The sequence below is a fragment of the Scyliorhinus torazame genome, unplaced genomic scaffold, assembly GCF_047496885.1.
Source record: "Scyliorhinus torazame isolate Kashiwa2021f unplaced genomic scaffold, sScyTor2.1 scaffold_1372, whole genome shotgun sequence".
Taxonomy (NCBI): domain Eukaryota; kingdom Metazoa; phylum Chordata; class Chondrichthyes; order Carcharhiniformes; family Scyliorhinidae; genus Scyliorhinus; species Scyliorhinus torazame.
The window spans coordinates 17,501-35,000 of NW_027309099.1; the positions used below are offsets into that span (position 1 = coordinate 17,501).

The 17,500-nt window shown below is 59.3% G+C and overlaps 1 protein-coding gene across 1 annotated transcript in view; it reads right to left on the reverse strand.

The window, feature by feature from the left end:
- The window catches only part of LOC140407246 (low-density lipoprotein receptor-related protein 1-like), a gene marked incomplete at its 3' end in the record, with an annotated part of 31,538 nt that overhangs the window by 3,659 nt on the left and 10,379 nt on the right, over positions 1-17,500 (reverse strand). The window contains exon 4 of the mRNA XM_072494878.1: positions 16,130-16,252. Within this exon, the coding sequence (XP_072350979.1) occupies positions 16,130-16,252 (123 nt within the window). The remainder of the gene's footprint in view (positions 1-16,129; positions 16,253-17,500) is intronic.

The window sequence follows — 17,500 nt, forward strand, 5'->3', positions numbered from 1 at the left end:
GAGGTTACAGAGATAGGGAGGGTTGTAGGGGCTGGAGGAGGTTACAGATATAGGGAGGGGTGTCGGGGGGCTGGAGGAGGTTACAGAGACAGGGAGGGGTGTAGTGGGCTGGGAGAGGTTTCAGAGATAGGGAGGGTTGTAGGGGGGCTGGAGGTGGTTACACAGATAGGGAGGGGTGTTGGGGCTGGAGGAGGTTACAGAGATAGGGAGGGTTGTAGGGGGCTGGAGGTGGTTACAGAGATAGGGAGGGGGTAGGGGCTGGAGGAAGTTACAGAGACAGGAGGGTGTAGGGGACTGGAGGAGGTTACAGAGATAGGGAGGGGTGTAGGGGACTGGAGGATGTTACAGAGATAGGGAGGGGTGTAGGGACTGGACGAGGTTACAGAGATGGGGAGGGTTGTAGGGGGCTGGAGGAGGTTACATAGATAGCGGGGGGTGTAGAGGGCTGGAGGAGGTTACAGAGATAGGGAGGGGTGTCGGGGGGCTGGAGAGGTTACAGAGATAGGGAGGGGTGTAGGGGGCTGGAGGAGGTTACAGAGATAGGGAGGGTTGTAGGGGCTGGAGGAGGTTACAGAGATAGGGAGGGGTGTAGGGGGCTGGAGGAGGTTACAGAGATAGGGAGGGGTGTAGGGGGCTGGAGGAGGTTACAGAGATAGGGAGGGTTGTAGGGGCTGGAGGAGGTTACAGAGATAGGGAGGGTGAGGGGGGCTGGAGGGAGGTTACAGAGATAGGGAGGGGTGTAGTGGGATGGAGGAGGTTACAGAGATAGGGAGGGGTGTCGGGGGGCTGGAGGAGGTTACAGAGATAGGGAGGGTTGTAGGGGGGCTGGAGGTGGTTACAGAGATAGGGAGGGGTGTTGGGGGCTGGAGGAGGTTACAGAGATAGGGAGGGTTGTAGGGGGCTGGAGGTGGTTACAGAGATAGGGAGGGGGTAGGGGCTGGAGGAGGTTACAGAGATAGGGAGGGGTGTAGGGGCTGGAGGAGGTTACAGAGATAGGGAGGGGTGTAGGGGGCTGGAGGAGGTTACAGAGATAGGGAGGGGTGTAGGGGGCTGGAGGAGGTTACAGAGATAGGGAGGGGTGTAGGGGCTGGAGGAGGTTACAGAGATAGGGAGGGTTGTAGGGGCTGGAGGAGGTTACAGATATAGGGAGGGGTGTCGGGGGCTGGAGGAGGTTACAGAGACAGGGAGGGGTGTAGTGGGCTGGGAGAGGTTTCAGAGATAGGGAGGGTTGTAGGGGGGCTGGAGGTGGTTACACAGATAGGGAGGGGTGTTGGGGGCTGGAGGAGGTTACAGAGATAGGGAGGGTTGTAGGGGGCTGGAGGTGGTTACAGAGATAGGGAGGGGGTAGGGGCTGGAGGAAGTTACAGAGACAGGGAGGGTGTAGGGGACTGGAGGAGGTTACAGAGATAGGGAGGGGTGTAGGGGACTGGAGGATGTTACAGAGATAGGGAGGGGTGTAGGGACTGGACGAGGTTACAGAGATGGGGAGGGTTGTAGGGGGCTGGAGGAGGTTACATAGATAGCGGGGGGTGTAGAGGGCTGGAGGAGGTTACAGAGATAGGGAGGGGTGTCGGGGGGCTGGAGGAGGTTACAGAGATAGGGAGGGGTGTAGGGGGCTGGAGGAGGTTACAGAGATAGGGAGGGGTGTAGGGGGCTGGAGGAGGTTACAGAGATAGGGAGGGGTGTAGGGGGCTGGAGGACGTTACAGAGATAGGGAGGGGTGTAGGGGGCTGGAGGAGGTTACAGAGATAGGGAGGGGTGTAGGGGGCTGGAGGACGTTACAGAGATAGGGAGGGTTGTAGGGGGCTGGAGGTGGTTACAGAGATAGGGAGGGGGTAGGGGCTGGAGGAGGTTACAGAGATAGGGAGGGGTGTAGGGCTGGAGGAGGTTACAGAGATAGGGAGGGGGTGTTGGGGGCTGGAGGAAGTTACAGAGACAGGGAGGGTGTAGGGGACTGGAGGAGGTTACAGAGATAGGGAGGGTTGTAGGGGGCTGGAGGAGGTTACATAGATAGCGGGGGGTGTAGAGGGCTGGAGGAGGTTACAGAGATAGGGAGGGGTGTCGGGGGGCTGGAGGAGGTTACAGAGATAGGCAGGGGTGTAGGGGGCTGGAGGAGGTTACAGAGATAGGGAGGGGTGTAGGGGCTGGAGGAGATTACAGAGATAGGGAGGGGAGTAGGGGACTGGAGGAGGTTACAGAGACAGGGAGGGGTGTAGGGGCTGGAGGAGGTTACAGAGATAGGGAGGGTTGTAGGGGGCTAGAGGAGGTGGCAGAGATAGGGAGGGTTGTAGGGGCTGGAGGAGGTTACAGAGATAGGGAGGGGTGTAGGGGGCTGGAGGAGGTTACAGAGATAGGGAGGGGTGTAGGGGGCTGGAGGAGGTTACAGAGATAGGGAGGGGCGTAGGGGGCTGGAGGAGGTTACAGAGATAGGGAGGGTTGTAGGGGCTGGAGGAGGTTACAGAGATAGGGAGGGGTGAGGGGGGCTGGAGGAGGTTACAGAGATAGGGAGGGGTGTAGTGGGATGGAGGAGGTTACAGATATAGGGAGGGGTGTCGGGGGGCTGGAGGAGGTTACAGAGACAGGGAGGGGTGTAGTGGGCTGGGAGAGGTTTCAGAGATAGGGAGGGTTGTAGGGGGGCTGGAGGTGGTTACAGAGATAGGGAGGGGTGTTGGGGGCTGGAGGAGGTTACAGAGATAGGGAGGGTTGTAGGGGGCTGGAGGTGGTTACAGAGATAGGGAGGGGGTAGGGGCTGGAGGAAGTTACAGAGACAGGGAGGGTGTAGGGGACTGGAGGAGGTTACAGAGATAGGGAGGGGTGTAGAGGGCTGGAGGAGGTTACAGAGATAGGGAGGGGTGTCGGGGGGCTGGAGGAGGTTACAGAGATAGGGAGGGGTGTAGGGGGCTGGAGGAGGTTACAGAGATAGGGAGGGGTGTAGGGGGCTGGAGGAGGTTACAGAGATAGGGAGGGGTGTAGGGGCTGGAGGAGGTTACAGAGACAGGGAGGGGTGTAGGGGCTGGAGGAGGTTACAGAGATAGGGAGGGGTGTAGGGAGCTGGATTAGGTTACAGAGATAAGGAGGGGTGTAGGGGCTGGAGGAGGTTACAGAGATAGGGAGGGGTGTAGGAGGCTGGAGAAGGTTGCAGAGATAGGGAGGGTTGGAGGGGGCTGGAGGAGGTTACAGAGATAGGGAGAGCTGTAGGGGGACGGGAGGAGGTTACTGAGATAGAGAGGGGTGTAGGGGGATGGAGGAGGTTACAGAGATAGGGAGAGTTGTAGGGACTGGAGGTGGTTACAGAGATAGGGAGGGGTGTCGGGGACTGGAGGATGTTACAGAGATAGGGAGGTGTGTAGGGGGACTGGAGGAGGTTACAGCGATAGGGAGGGACGTAGGGGGCTGGAGGAGGTGACAGAGATAGGGAGGGGTGTAGGGGGCTGGAGGAGGTTACAGAGATAGGGAGGGGTGTAGGGGGCTGGAGGAGGTGACAGAGATAGGGAGGGGTGTCGGGGACTGGAGGATGTTACAGAGATAGGGAGGTGTGTAGGGGGACTGGAGGAGGTTACAGCGATAGGGAGGGACGTAGGGGGCTGGAGGAGGTGACAGAGATAGGGAGGGGTGTAGGGGGCTGGAGGAGGTTACAGAGATAGGGAGGGGTGTAGGGGGCTGGAGGAGGTGACAGAGATAGGGAGGGGTGTAGGGGACTGGAGGAGGTTACAGAGATAGGGAGGGGTGTAGGGGGGACTGGAGGAGGTTACAGAGATAGGGAGGGGTGTAGGGTGCTGGAGGAGGTTACAGAGATAGGGAGGGTTGTAGGGGGCTGGAGGAGGTTACAGAGATAGGGAGGGGTGTAGGGGACTGGAGGAGGTTACAGAGATAGGGAGGGGTGTAGGGGCTGGAGGAGGTTACAGAGATAGGGAGGGGTGTAGGGGCTGGAGGAGGTTACAGAGATAGGGAGGGGTGTAGGGGCTGGAGGAGGTTACAGAGTTAGGGAGGGGTGTAGAGGGACTGGAGGAGGTTACAGAGATAGGGAGGGGGCTGTAGGAGGTTACAGAGATAGGGAGGGGTGTCGGGGGCTGGAGGAGGTTACAGAGATAGGGAGGGTTGTAGGGTGCTGGAGGAGGTGACAGAGATAGGGAGGGTTGTAGGGGCTGGAGGAGGTTACAGAGATAGGGAGGGTTGCAGAGGGCTGGAGGAGGTTACAGAGATAGGGAGGGTTGTAGGGGGCTGGAGGAGGTTACAGAGATAGGGAGGGTTGTAGGGGCTGGAGGAGATTACAGAGATAGGGAGGGGTGTAGGGGGGCTGGAGGAGGTTACAGAGATAGGGAGGGTGTAGGGGGCTGGAGGAGGTTACAGAGATAGGGAGGGGTGTAGGGGGCTGGAGGAGGTTACAGAGATAGGGGAGGGGTGTAGGGGCTGGAGGAGGTTACAGAGATAGGGAGGGGTGTAGGGGACTGGAGGAGGTTACAGAGATAGTGAGGGGTGTCGGGGGCTGGAGGAGGTTACAGAGATAGGGAGGGTGTAGGGGGCTGGAGGAGGTTACAGAGATAGGGAGGGGTGTAGGGGCTGGAGGAGGTTACAGAGATAGGGGGGGTTGTAGGGGCGGGAGGAGGTTGCAGAGATAGGGAGGGTTGTAGGGGGCTGGAGGACGTTACAGTGATAGGGAGGGGTGTGGGGGGACGGGAGGAGGTTACAGAGATAGAGAGGGGTGTAGGGGGATGGAGGAGGTTACAGAGATAGGGAGGGTTGTAGGGGACTGGAGGAGGTTACAGAGATAGGGAGGGGTGTAGGGTCTGGAGGTGGTTACAGAGATAGGGAGGGGTGTCGGGGACTGGAGGATGTTATAGAGATAGGGAGGGGTGTAGGGGGACTGGAGGAGGTTACAGAGATAGGGAGGGGTGTCGGGGGCTGGAGGAGGTTACAGAGATAGGGAGGATTGTAGGGTGCTGGAGGAGGTGACAGAGATAGGGAGGGTTGTAGGGGCTGGAGGAGGTTACAGAGATAGGGAGGGTTGCAGAGGGCTGGAGGAGGTTACAGAGATAGGGAGGGTTGCAGAGGGCTGGAGGAGGTTACAGAGATAGGGAGGGTTGTAGGGGGCTGGAGGAGGTGACAGAGATAGGGAGGGTTGTAGGGGCTGGAGGAGGTTACAGAGATAGGGAGGGGTGTAGGGGGGCTGGAGGAGGTTACAGAGATAGGGAGGGTGTAGGGGGCTGGAGGAGGTTACAGAGATAGGGAGGGGTGTAGGGGCTGGAGGAGGTTACAGAGATAGGGAGGGTTGTAGGGGCTGGAGGAGGTTACAGAGATAGGGAGGGGTGTAGGGGGGCTGGAGGAGGTTACAGAGATAGGGGAGGGGTGTAGGGGCTGGAGGAGGTTACAGAGATAGGGAGGGGTGTAGGGGACTGGAGGAGGTTACAGAGATAGTGAGGGGTGTCGGGGGCTGGAGGAGGTTACAGAGATAGGGAGGGTGTAGGGGCTGGAGGAGGTTACAGAGATAGGGAGGGGTGTAGGGCCTGGAGGAGGTTACAGAGATAGGGAGGGTTGTAGGGGCTGGAGGAGGTTGCAGAGATAGGGAGGGTTGTAGGGGGCTGGAGGACGTTACAGTGATAGGGAGGGGTGTGGGGGGACGGGAGGAGGTTACAGAGATAGAGAGGGGTGTAGGGGGATGGAGGAGGTTACAGAGATAGGGAGGGTTGTAGGGACTGGAGGAGGTTACAGAGATAGGGAGGGTTGTAGGGACTGGAGGTGGTTACAGAGATAGGGAGGGTTGTAGGGGCTGGAGGAGGTTACAGAGATAGGGAGGAGTGTAGGGGGACTGGAGGTTACAGAGATAGGGAGGGGTGTCGGGGGCTGGAGGAGGTTACAGAGATAGGGAGGGGCATAGGGGGCTGGAGAAGGTTACAGAGATAGGGAGGGGTGTAGGGGGCTGGAGGAGGTTACAGAGATTGAGAGGGGTGTAGGGGGCTGGAGGAGGTTACAGAGATAGGGAGGGTGTCGGGGGCTGGAGGAGGTTACAGAAATAGGGAGGGGTGGAGGGGTCTGGAGGAGGTTACAGAGAGAGGGAGGGTGTAGGGGGCTGGAGGAGGCTACAGAGATAGGGAGGGGTGTGGGGGCTGGAGGAGGTTGCAGAGATAGGGAGGGGTGTAGGGGGCTGGAGGAGGTTACAGAGATAGGGAGGGGTGTAGGGAGCTGGAGGAGGTTACAGAGATAGGGAGGGTGTAGGGACTGGAGGAGGTTACAGAGATAGGGAGGGGTGTAGGGGGTTAGAGGAGGTTACAGAGATAGGGAGGGTTGTAGGGGGCTGGAGGAGGTTACAGAGATAGGGAGGGGTGTAGGGGGCTGGAGGAGGTTACAGAGATAGGGAGGGGTGTAGGGGGCTGGAGGAGGTTACAGGGATAGGGAGGGGTGTAGGGGGGCTGGAGGAGGTTACAGAGATAGGGACGGGTGTAGGGGGCTGGAGGAGGTTACAGAGATAGGGAGGGGTGTAGGGGGGCTGGAGGAGGTTACATAGATAGGGAGGGGTGTAGGGAGCTGGAGGAGGTTATAGAGATAGGGAGGTGTGTAGGGGTTGGAGGAGGTTACAGAGATAGGGAGGGTTTAGGGGGCTGGAGGAGGTTACAGAGATAGGGAGGGGTGTAGGGGGGCTGGAGGAGGTTACATAGATAGGGAGGGGTGTAGGGAGCTGGAGGAGGTTACAGAGATAGGGAGGGGTGTAGGGGACTGGAGGAGGTTACAGAGATAGGGAGGAGTGTAGGGCTGGAGGAGGTTACAGAGATAGGGAGGGGCATAGGGGGCTGGAGGAGGTTACAGAGAAAGGGAGGGGCGTAGGTGGGCTGGAGGAGGTTACAGTGATAGGGAGGGGTGTGGGGGGACGGGAGGAGGTTACAGAGATAGAGAGGGGTGTAGGGGGATGGAGGAGGTTACAGAGATAGGGAGGGTTGTAGGGGACTGGAGGAGGTTACAGAGATAGGGAGGGGTGTAGGGTCTGGAGGTGGTTACAGAGATAGGGAGGGGTGTCGGGGACTGGAGGATGTTATAGAGATAGGGAGGGGTGTAGGGGGACTGGAGGAGGTTACAGAGATAGGGAGGGGTGTCGGGGGCTGGAGGAGGTTACAGAGATAGGGAGGGTTGTAGGGTGCTGGAGGAGGTGACAGAGATAGGGAGGGTTGTAGGGGCTGGAGGAGGTTACAGAGATAGGGAGGGTTGCAGAGGGCTGGAGGAGGTTACAGAGATAGGGAGGGTTGTAGGGGGCTGGAGGAGGTGACAGAGATAGGGAGGGTTGTAGGGGCTGGAGGAGGTTACAGAGATAGGGAGGGGTGTAGGGGGGCTGGAGGAGGTTACAGAGATAGGGAGGGTGTAGGGGGCTGGAGGAGGTTACAGAGATAGGGAGGGGTGTAGGGGCTGGAGGAGGTTACAGAGATAGGGAGGGTTGTAGGGGCTGGAGGAGGTTACAGAGATAGGGAGGGGTGTAGGGGGGCTGGAGGAGGTTACAGAGATAGGGGAGGGGTGTAGGGGCTGGAGGAGGTTACAGAGATAGGGAGGGGTGTAGGGGACTGGAGGAGGTTACAGAGATAGTGAGGGGTGTCGGGGGCTGGAGGAGGTTACAGAGATAGGGAGGGTGTAGGGGCTGGAGGAGGTTACAGAGATAGGGAGGGGTGTAGGGCCTGGAGGAGGTTACAGAGATAGGGAGGGTTGTAGGGGCTGGAGGAGGTTGCAGAGATAGGGAGGGTTGTAGGGGGCTGGAGGACGTTACAGTGATAGGGAGGGGTGTGGGGGGACGGGAGGAGGTTACAGAGATAGAGAGGGGTGTAGGGGGATGGAGGAGGTTACAGAGATAGGGAGGGTTGTAGGGACTGGAGGAGGTTACAGAGATAGGGAGGGTTGTAGGGACTGGAGGTGGTTACAGAGATAGGGAGGAGTGTAGGGGGACTGGAGGTTACAGAGATAGGGAGGGGTGTCGGGGGCTGGAGGAGGTTACAGAGATAGGGAGGGGCATAGGGGGCTGGAGAAGGTTACAGAGATAGGGAGGGGTGTAGGGGGCTGGAGGAGGTTACAGAGATTGAGAGGGGTGTAGGGGGCTGGAGGAGGTTACAGAGATAGGGAGGGTGTCGGGGGCTGGAGGAGGTTACAGAAATAGGGAGGGGTGGAGGGGTCTGGAGGAGGTTACAGAGAGAGGGAGGGTGTAGGGGGCTGGAGGAGGCTACAGAGATAGGGAGGGGTGTGGGGGCTGGAGGAGGTTGCAGAGATAGGGAGGGGTGTAGGGGGCTGGAGGAGGTTACAGAGATAGGGAGGGGTGTAGGGAGCTGGAGGAGGTTACAGAGATAGGGAGGGTGTAGGGACTGGAGGAGGTTACAGAGATAGGGAGGGGTGTAGGGGGTTAGAGGAGGTTACAGAGATAGGGAGGGTTGTAGGGGGCTGGAGGAGGTTACAGAGATAGGGAGGGGTGTAGGGGGCTGGAGGAGGTTACAGAGATAGGGAGGGGTGTAGGGGGCTGGAGGAGGTTACAGGGATAGGGAGGGGTGTAGGGGGGCTGGAGGAGGTTACAGAGATAGGGACGGGTGTAGGGGGCTGGAGGAGGTTACAGAGATAGGGAGGGGTGTAGGGGGGCTGGAGGAGGTTACATAGATAGGGAGGGGTGTAGGGAGCTGGAGGAGGTTATAGAGATAGGGAGGTGTGTAGGGGTTGGAGGAGGTTACAGAGATAGGGAGGGTTTAGGGGGCTGGAGGAGGTTACAGAGATAGGGAGGGGTGTAGGGGGGCTGGAGGAGGTTACATAGATAGGGAGGGGTGTAGGGAGCTGGAGGAGGTTACAGAGATAGGGAGGGGTGTAGGGGACTGGAGGAGGTTACAGAGATAGGGAGGAGTGTAGGGGCACTGGAGGTTACAGAGATAGGGAGGGGTGTAGGGGGCTGGAGGAGGTTACAGAGATAGGGAGGGGCATAGGGGGCTGGAGGAGGTTACAGAGAAAGGGAGGGGCGTAGGTGGGCTGGAGGAGGTTACAGAGATAGGGAGGGGTGTCGGGGGGCTGGAGGAGGTTACAGAGATAGGGAGGGGTGTAGGGGGGATGGAGGAGGTTACAGAGATAGGGAGGGGTGTAGGGACTGGAGGAGGTTACAGAGATAGGGAGCGTTGTAGGGGCTGGAGAAGGTTACAGAGATAGGGAGGGGTGTAGGGGGCTGGAGGAGGTTACAGAGATAGGGAGGGGTGTCGGGGGGCTGGAGGAGGTTACAGAGATAGGGAGGGGTGTCGGGGGCTGGAGGAGGTTACAGAGATAGGGAGGGTTGTAGGGTGCTGGAGGAGGTGACAGAGATAGGGAGGGTTGTAGGGGCTGGAGGAGGTTACAGAGATAGGGAGGGTTGCAGAGGGCTGGAGGAGGTTACAGAGATAGGGAGGGTTGTAGGGGGCTGGAGGAGGTGACAGAGATAGGGAGGGTTGTAGGGGCTGGAGGAGGTTACAGAGATAGGGAGGGGTGTAGGGGGGCTGGAGGAGGTTACAGAGATAGGGAGGGTGTAGGGGGCTGGAGGAGGTTACAGAGATAGGGAGGGGTGTAGGGGCTGGAGGAGGTTACAGAGATAGGGAGGGTTGTAGGGGCTGGAGGAGGTTACAGAGATAGGGAGGGGTGTAGGGGGGCTGGAGGAGGTTACAGAGATAGGGGAGGGGTGTAGGGGCTGGAGGAGGTTACAGAGATAGGGAGGGGTGTAGGGGACTGGAGGAGGTTACAGAGATAGTGAGGGGTGTCGGGGGCTGGAGGAGGTTACAGAGATAGGGAGGGTGTAGGGGCTGGAGGAGGTTACAGAGATAGGGAGGGGTGTAGGGGCTGGAGGAGGTTACAGAGATAGGGAGGGTTGTAGGGGCTGGAGGAGGTTGCAGAGATAGGGAGGGTTGTAGGGGGCTGGAGGACGTTACAGTGATAGGGAGGGGTGTGGGGGGACGGGAGGAGGTTACAGAGATAGAGAGGGGTGGAGGGGGATGGAGGAGGTTACAGAGATAGGGAGGGTTGTAGGGTCTGGAGGTGGTTACAGAGATAGGGAGGGGTGTCGGGGACTGGAGGATGTTATCGAGATAGGGAGGGGTGTAGGGGGACTGGAGGAGGTTACAGAGATAGGGAGGGGTGTCGGGGGCTGGAGGAGGTTACAGAGATAGGGAGGGTTGTAGGGTGCTGGAGGAGGTTATAGAGATAGGGAGGTGTGTAGGGGTTGGAGGAGGTTACAGAGATAGGGAGGGTTTAGGGGGCTGGAGGAGGTTACAGAGATAGGGAGGGTTGTAGGGGCTGGAGGAGGTTACAGAGATAGGGAGGGGTGTAGGGGACTGGAGGAGGTTACAGAGATAGGGAGGGGTGTAGGGGGGCTGGAGGAGGTTACATAGATAGGGAGGGGTGTAGGGAGCTGGAGGAGGTTACAGAGATAGGGAGGGGTGTAGGGGACTGGAGGAGGTTACAGAGATAGGGAGGAGTGTAGGGGGACTGGAGGTTACAGAGATAGGGAGGGGTGTAGGGGGCTGGAGGAGGTTACAGAGATAGGGAGGGGCATAGGGGGCTGGAGGAGGTTACAGAGAAAGGGAGGGGCGTAGGGGGGCTGGAGGAGGTTACAGAGATAGGGAGGGGTGTAGGGGGGCTGGAGGAGGTTACAGAGATAGGGAGGGTGTAGGGGGCTGGAGGAGGTTACAGAGATAGGGAGGGGTGTAGGGGCTGGAGGAGGTTACAGAGATACGGAGGGTTGTAGGGGCTGGAGGAGGTTACAGATATAGGGAGGGGTGTAGGGGGGCTGGAGGAGGTTACAGAGATAGGGGAGGGGTGTCGGGGCTGGAGGAGGTTACAGAGATAGGGAGGGGTGCAGGGGACTGGAGGAGGTTACAGAGATAGTGAGGGGTGTCGGGGGCTGGAGGAGGTTACAGAGATAGGGAGGGTGTAGGGGGCTGGAGGAGGTTACAGAGATAGGGAGGGGTGTAGGGGCTGGAGGAGGTTACAGAGATAGGGAGGGTTGTAGGGGCTGGAGGAGGTTGCAGAGATAGGGAGGGTTGTAGGGGGCTGGAGGAGGTTACAGTGATAGGGAGGGGTGTGGGGGGACGGGAGGAGGTTACAGAGATAGAGAGGGGTGTAGGGGGATGGAGGAGGTTACAGAGATAGGGAGGGTTGTAGGGACTGGAGGAGGTTACAGAGATAGGGAGGGTTGTAGGGACTGGAGGTGGTTACAGAGATAGGGAGGGTTGTAGGGGCTGGAGGAGGTTACAGAGATAGGGAGGAGTGTAGGGGGACTGGAGGTTACAGAGATAGGGAGGGGTGTCGGGGGCTGGAGGAGGTTACAGAGATAGGGAGGGGCATAGGGGGCTGGAGAAGGTTACAGAGATAGGGAGGGGTGTAGGGGGCTGGAGGAGGTTACAGAGATTGAGAGGGGTGTAGGGGGCTGGAGGAGGTTACAGAGAGAGGGAGGGTGTAGGGGGCTGGAGGAGGCTACAGAGATAGGGAGGGGTGTGGGGGCTGGAGGAGGTTGCAGAGATAGGGAGGGGTGTAGGGGGCTGGAGGAGGTTACAGAGATAGGGAGGGGTGTAGGGAGCTGGAGGAGGTTACAGAGATAGGGAGGGTGTAGGGACTGGAGGAGGTTACAGAGATAGGGAGGGGTGTAGGGGGTTAGAGGAGGTTACAGAGATAGGGAGGGTTGTAGGGGGCTGGAGGAGGTTACAGAGATAGGGAGGGGTGTAGGGGGCTGGAGGAGGTTACAGAGATAGGGAGGGGTGTAGGGGGCTGGAGGAGGTTACAGGGATAGGGAGGGGTGTAGGGGGGCTGGAGGAGGTTACAGAGATAGGGACGGGTGTAGGGGGCTGGAGGAGGTTACAGAGATAGGGAGGGGTGTAGGGGGGCTGGAGGAGGTTACATAGATAGGGAGGGGTGTAGGGAGCTGGAGGAGGTTATAGAGATAGGGAGGTGTGTAGGGGTTGGAGGAGGTTACAGAGATAGGGAGGGTTTAGGGGGCTGGAGGAGGTTACAGAGATAGGGAGGGTTGTAGGGGCTGGAGGAGGTTACAGAGATAGGGAGGGGTGTAGGGGACTGGAGGAGGTTACAGAGATAGGGAGGGGTGTAGGGGGGCTGGAGGAGGTTACATAGATAGGGAGGGGTGTAGGGAGCTGGAGGAGGTTACAGAGATAGGGAGGGGTGTAGGGGACTGGAGGAGGTTACAGAGATAGGGAGGAGTGTAGGGGGACTGGAGGTTACAGAGATAGGGAGGGGTGTAGGGGGCTGGAGGAGGTTACAGAGATAGGGAGGGGCATAGGGGGCTGGAGGAGGTTACAGAGAAAGGGAGGGGCGTAGGGGGGCTGGAGGAGGTTACAGAGATAGGGAGGGGTGTCGGGGGGCTGGAGGAGGTTACAGAGATAGGGAGGGGTGTAGGGGGGATGGAGGAGGTTACAGAGATAGGGAGGGGTGTAGGGACTGGAGGAGGTTACAGAGATAGGGAGCGTTGTAGGGGCTGGAGAAGGTTACAGAGATAGGGAGGGGTGTAGGGGGCTGGAGGAGGTTACAGAGATAGGGAGGGGTGTCGGGGGGCTGGAGGAGGTTACAGAGATAGGGAGGGGTGTAGGGGGGATGGAGGAGGTTACAGAGATAGGGAGGGGTGTAGGGACTGGAGGAGGTTACAGAGATAGGGAGCGTTGTAGGGGCTGGAGAAGGTTACAGAGATAGGGAGGGGTGTAGGAGGCTGGAGGAGGTTACAGCGATTGAGAGGGGTGTAGGGGGCTGGAGGAGGTTACAGAGATAGGGAGGGTGTAGGGGTCTGGAGGAGGTTACAGAAATAGGGAGGGGTGTAGGGGTCTGGAGGAGGTTACAGAGATAGGGAGGGTGTCGGGGGCTGGAGGAGGTTACAGAGATAGGGAGGGGTGTAGGGAGCTGGAGGAGGTTACAGAGATAGGGAGGGTGTAGGGACTGGAGGAGGTTACAGAGATAGGGAGGGGTGTAGGGGGTTAGAGGAGGTTACAGAGATAGGGAGGGTTGTAGGGGGCTGGAGGAGGTTACAGAGATAGGGAGGGGTGTAGGGGGCTGGAGGAGGTTACAGAGATAGGGAGGGGTGTAGGGGGCTGGAGGAGGTTACAGAGATAGGGAGGGGTGTAGGGGGTTCGAGGAGGTTACAGAGATAGGGAGGGTTGTAGGTGGCTGGAGGAGGTTACAGAGATAGGGAGGGGTGTTGGGGCTGGAGGAGGTTACAGAGATAGGGAGGGGTGTAGGGAGCTGGAGGAGGTTACAGAGATAGGGAAGGGTGTAGGGGGGCTGGAGAAGGTTACAGAGATAGGGACGGGTGTAGGGGGCTGGAGGAGGTTACAGAGATAGGGAGGGGTGTAGGGGGGCTGGAGGAGGTTACATAGATAGGGAGGGGTGTAGGGAGCTGGAGGAGGTTATAGAGATAGGGAGGTGTGTAGGGGTTGGAGGAGGTTACAGAGATAGGGAGGGTGTAGGGGGCTGGAGGAGGTTACAGAGATAGGGAGGGTTGTAGGGGCTGGAGGAGGTTACAGAGATAGGGAGGGGTGTAGGGGACTGGAGGAGGTTACAGAGATAGGGAGGGGTGTAGGGGGGCTGGAGGAGGTTACATAGATAGGGAGGGGTGTAGGGAGCTGGAGGAGGTTACAGAGATAGGGAGGGGTGTAGGAGCTGGAGGAGGTTACAGAGATAGGGAGGGGTGTAGGGGGTTAGAGGAGGTTACAGAGATAGGGAGGGTTGTAGGGGGCTGGAGGAGGTTACAGAGATAGGGAGGGGTGTAGGGGGCTGGAGGAGGTTACAGAGATAGGGAGGGTTGTTGGGACTGGAGGAGGTTACAGAGATAGGGAGGGGTGTAGGGGGTTAGAGGAGGTTACAGAGATAGGGAGGGGTGTAGGGGCTGGAGGAGGTTACAGAGATAGGGAGGGGTGTAGGTGCTGGGCTGGAGGAGGTTACAGAGATAGGGAGGGGTGTAGGGGGACTGGAGGAGGTTACAGAGATAGGGAGGGGTGTAGGGGGCTGGAGGAGGTTACAGAGATCGGGAGGGGTGTAGAGATCTGGAGGAGGTTACAGAGATAGGGAGGGTGAGGGGGGCTGGAGGATGTTACAGAGATAGGGAGTGGTGTAGGGGACTGGAGGAGGTTACAGAGATAGGGAGGGTTGTAGAGGCTGGAGGAGGTTACAGAGATAGGGAGGGGTGAAGGGGGCTGGAGGAGGTTACAGAGATAGGGAGGGGTGTAGGGGGGCTGGAGGAGGTTACAGAGATAGGGAGGGTTGTAGGGGCTGGAGGAGGTTACAGAGATAGGGAGGGGTGAAGGGGGCTGGAGGAGGTTACAGAGATAGGGAGGGGTGTAGGGGGACTGGAGGAGGTTACGGAGATAGGGAGGGGTGTAGGGGGCTGGAGGAGGTTACAGAGATAGGGAGGGGTGTAGGGGGGCTGGAGGAGGTTACAGAGATAGGGAGGGTTGTAGGGGGCTGGAGGAGGTTAAAGAGATAGGGAGGGGTGTAGGGGACTGGAGGAGGTTACAGAGATAGGGAGGGGTGTAGGGGCTGGAGGAGGTTACAGAGATAGGGAGGGGTGTAGGGGCTGGAGGAGGTTACAGAGATAGGGAGGGGTGTCGGGGCTGGAGGAGGTTACAGAGTTAGGGAGGGGTGTAGAGGGACTGAAGGAGGTTACAGAGATAGGGAGGGGTGTCGGGGGCTGGAGGAGGTTACAGAGATAGGGAGGGTTGTAGGGTGCTGGAGGAGGTGACAGAGATAGGGAGGGTTGTAGGGGCTGGAGGAGGTTACAGAGATAGGGAGGGTTGCAGAGGGCTGGAGGAGGTTACAGAGATAGGGAGGGTTGTAGGGGGCTGGAGGAGGTTACAGAGAGAGGGAGGGTTGTAGGGGCTGGAGGAGGTTACAGAGATAGGGAGGGGTGTAGGGGGCTGGAGGAGGTTACAGAGATAGGGAGGGGTGTAGGGGGCTGGAGGAGGTTACAGAGATAGGGGAGGGGTGTAGGGGCTGGAGGAGGTTACAGAGATAGGGAGGGGTGTAGGGGACTGGAGGAGGTTACAGAGATAGGGGAGGGGTGTAGGGGCTGGAGGAGGTTACAGAGATAGGGAGGGGTGTAGGGGACTGGAGGAGGTTACAGAGATAGTGAGGGGTGTCGGGGGCTGGAGGTGGTTACAGAGATAGGGAGGGTGTAGGGGGCTGGAGGAGGTTACAGAGATAGGGAGGGGTGTAGGGGCTGGAGGAGGTTACAGAGATAGGGAGGGGTGTAGGGGGCTGGAGGAGGTTACAGAGATAGGGGAGGGGTGTAGGGGCTGGAGGAGGTTACAGAGATAGGGAGGGGTGTAGGGGACTGGAGGAGGTTACAGAGATAGTGAGGGGTGTCGGGGGCTGGAGGAGGTTACAGAGATAGGGAGGGTGTAGGGGGCTGGAGGAGGTTACAGAGATAGGGAGGGGTGTAGGGGCTGGAGGAGGTTACAGAGATAGGGGGGGTTGTAGGGGCGGGAGGAGGTTGCAGAGATAGGGAGGGTTGTAGGGGGCTGGAGGACGTTACAGTGATAGGGAGGGGTGTAGGGGGACTGGAGGAGGTTACAGAGATAGGGAGGGGTGTCGGGGGCTGGAGGAGGTTACAGAGATAGGGAGGGTGTAGGGTGCTGGAGGAGGTGACAGAGATAGGGAGGGTTGTAGGGGCTGGAGGAGGTTACAGAGATAGGGAGGGTTGCAGAGGGCTGGAGGAGGTTACAGAGATAGGGAGGGTTGTAGGGGGCTGGAGGAGGTGACAGAGATAGGGAGGGTTGTAGGGGCTGGAGGAGGTTACAGAGATAGGGAGGGGTGTAGGGGGGCTGGAGGAGGTTACAGAGATAGGGGAGGGGTGTAGGGGCTGGAGGAGGTTACAGAGATAGGGAGGGGTGTAGGGGACTGGAGGAGGTTACAGAGATAGTGAGGGGTGTCGGGGGCTGGAGGAGGTTACAGAGATAGGGAGGGTGTAGGGGCTGGAGGAGGTTACAGAGATAGGGAGGGGTGTAGGGGCTGGAGGAGGTTACAGAGATAGGGAGGGTTGTAGGGGCTGGAGGAGGTTGCAGAGATAGGGAGGGTTGTAGGGGGCTGGAGGAGGTTACAGAGATAGGGAGGGTTGTAGGGACTGGAGGAGGTTACAGAGATAAGGAGGGTTGGAGTGAGGGGGTCTTACTGCAGTTGGCAGGTTCGTCGGAGTGATCCATGCAGTCGTTATCCCGATCGCAGACCCAGACTCGAGGGATGCAGCGTTTGGTGGTGGCGCACTGGAACTGATTTGGGGCACAGGTTACCTCAGCTGCGTGATCGACGATCAGGAGCGGCGAGAGAGAGAGAGAGAGAGAAGACAGTTACACACCTGAGGGATCTCCCCACCGCTCCCGCGAGTGGGGAGAATGTGGGGCTCGCTCCCAGGGGGAGTGGGGGAGAATGTGGGACTCGCTCCCGCGGGGAGTGGGGGAGAATGTGGGACTCGCTCCCGCGGGGAGTGGGGGAGAATGTGGGACTCGCTCCCGCGGGGAATGGGGGAGAATGTGGGACTCGCTCCCGCGGGGAGTGGGGCAGAATGTGGGACTCGCTCCCGCGGGGAGTGGGGGAGAATGTGGGACTCGCTCCCGCGGGGAGTGGGGGAGAATGTGGGACTCGCTCCCGCGGGGAGTGGGGAGAATGTGGGACTCGCTCCCGCGGGGAGTGGGGAGAATGTGGGACTCGCTCCCGCGGGGAGTGGGGGAGAATGTGGGACTCGCTCCCGCGGGGAGTGGGGGAGAATGTGGGACTCGCTCCCGCGGGGAGTGGGGGAGAATGTGGGACTCGCTCCCGCGGGGAGTGGGGGAGAATGTGGGACTCGCTCCCGCGGGGAGTGGGGGAGAATGTGGGACTCGCTCCCGCGGGGAGTGGGGAGAATGTGGGACTCGCTCCCACGGGGAGTGGGGAGAATGTGGGACTCGCTCCCGCGTGGAGTGGGGAGAATGTGGGACTCGCTCCCGCGGGGAGTGGGGAGAGAATGTGGGACTCGCTCCCGCGGGGAGTGGGGGGAGAATGTGGGACTCGCTCCCACGGGGAGCGGGGAGAGAATGTGGGACTCGCTCCCGCGGGGAGTGGGGGAGAATGTGGGACTCGCTCCCGCGGGGAGTGGTGGAGAATGTGGGACTCGCTCCCGCGGGGAGTGGGGGAGAATGTGGGACTCGCTCCCGCGGGGAGTGGGGGAGAATGTGGGACTCGCTCCCACGGGGAGTGGGGGAGAATGTGAATCCCGCTATAGTTTTCACACCCTTCTCTCCCCCTCTGTGTTTGTTTGTGCGTCGTGTGCGCGTGTCTGTCAAGGGTCATCGTTTACAAGTTGTGACCGCTGCACGTTTACCTCTAGTATTGTTAATAATAAAAGTTACTCGTGTTCGAACTCGCAAACCAGGTGACTGTCTTTATCGGACATCGAAACGACCACGGACTTCGGGTATATTTCGAAGAACTGTTCATGAATTTTCAATTGCGTTGCGACTCTGAGTCAACTGGGGCCAGTGTCGACCATGGCCCCCGTTCCCGGGAG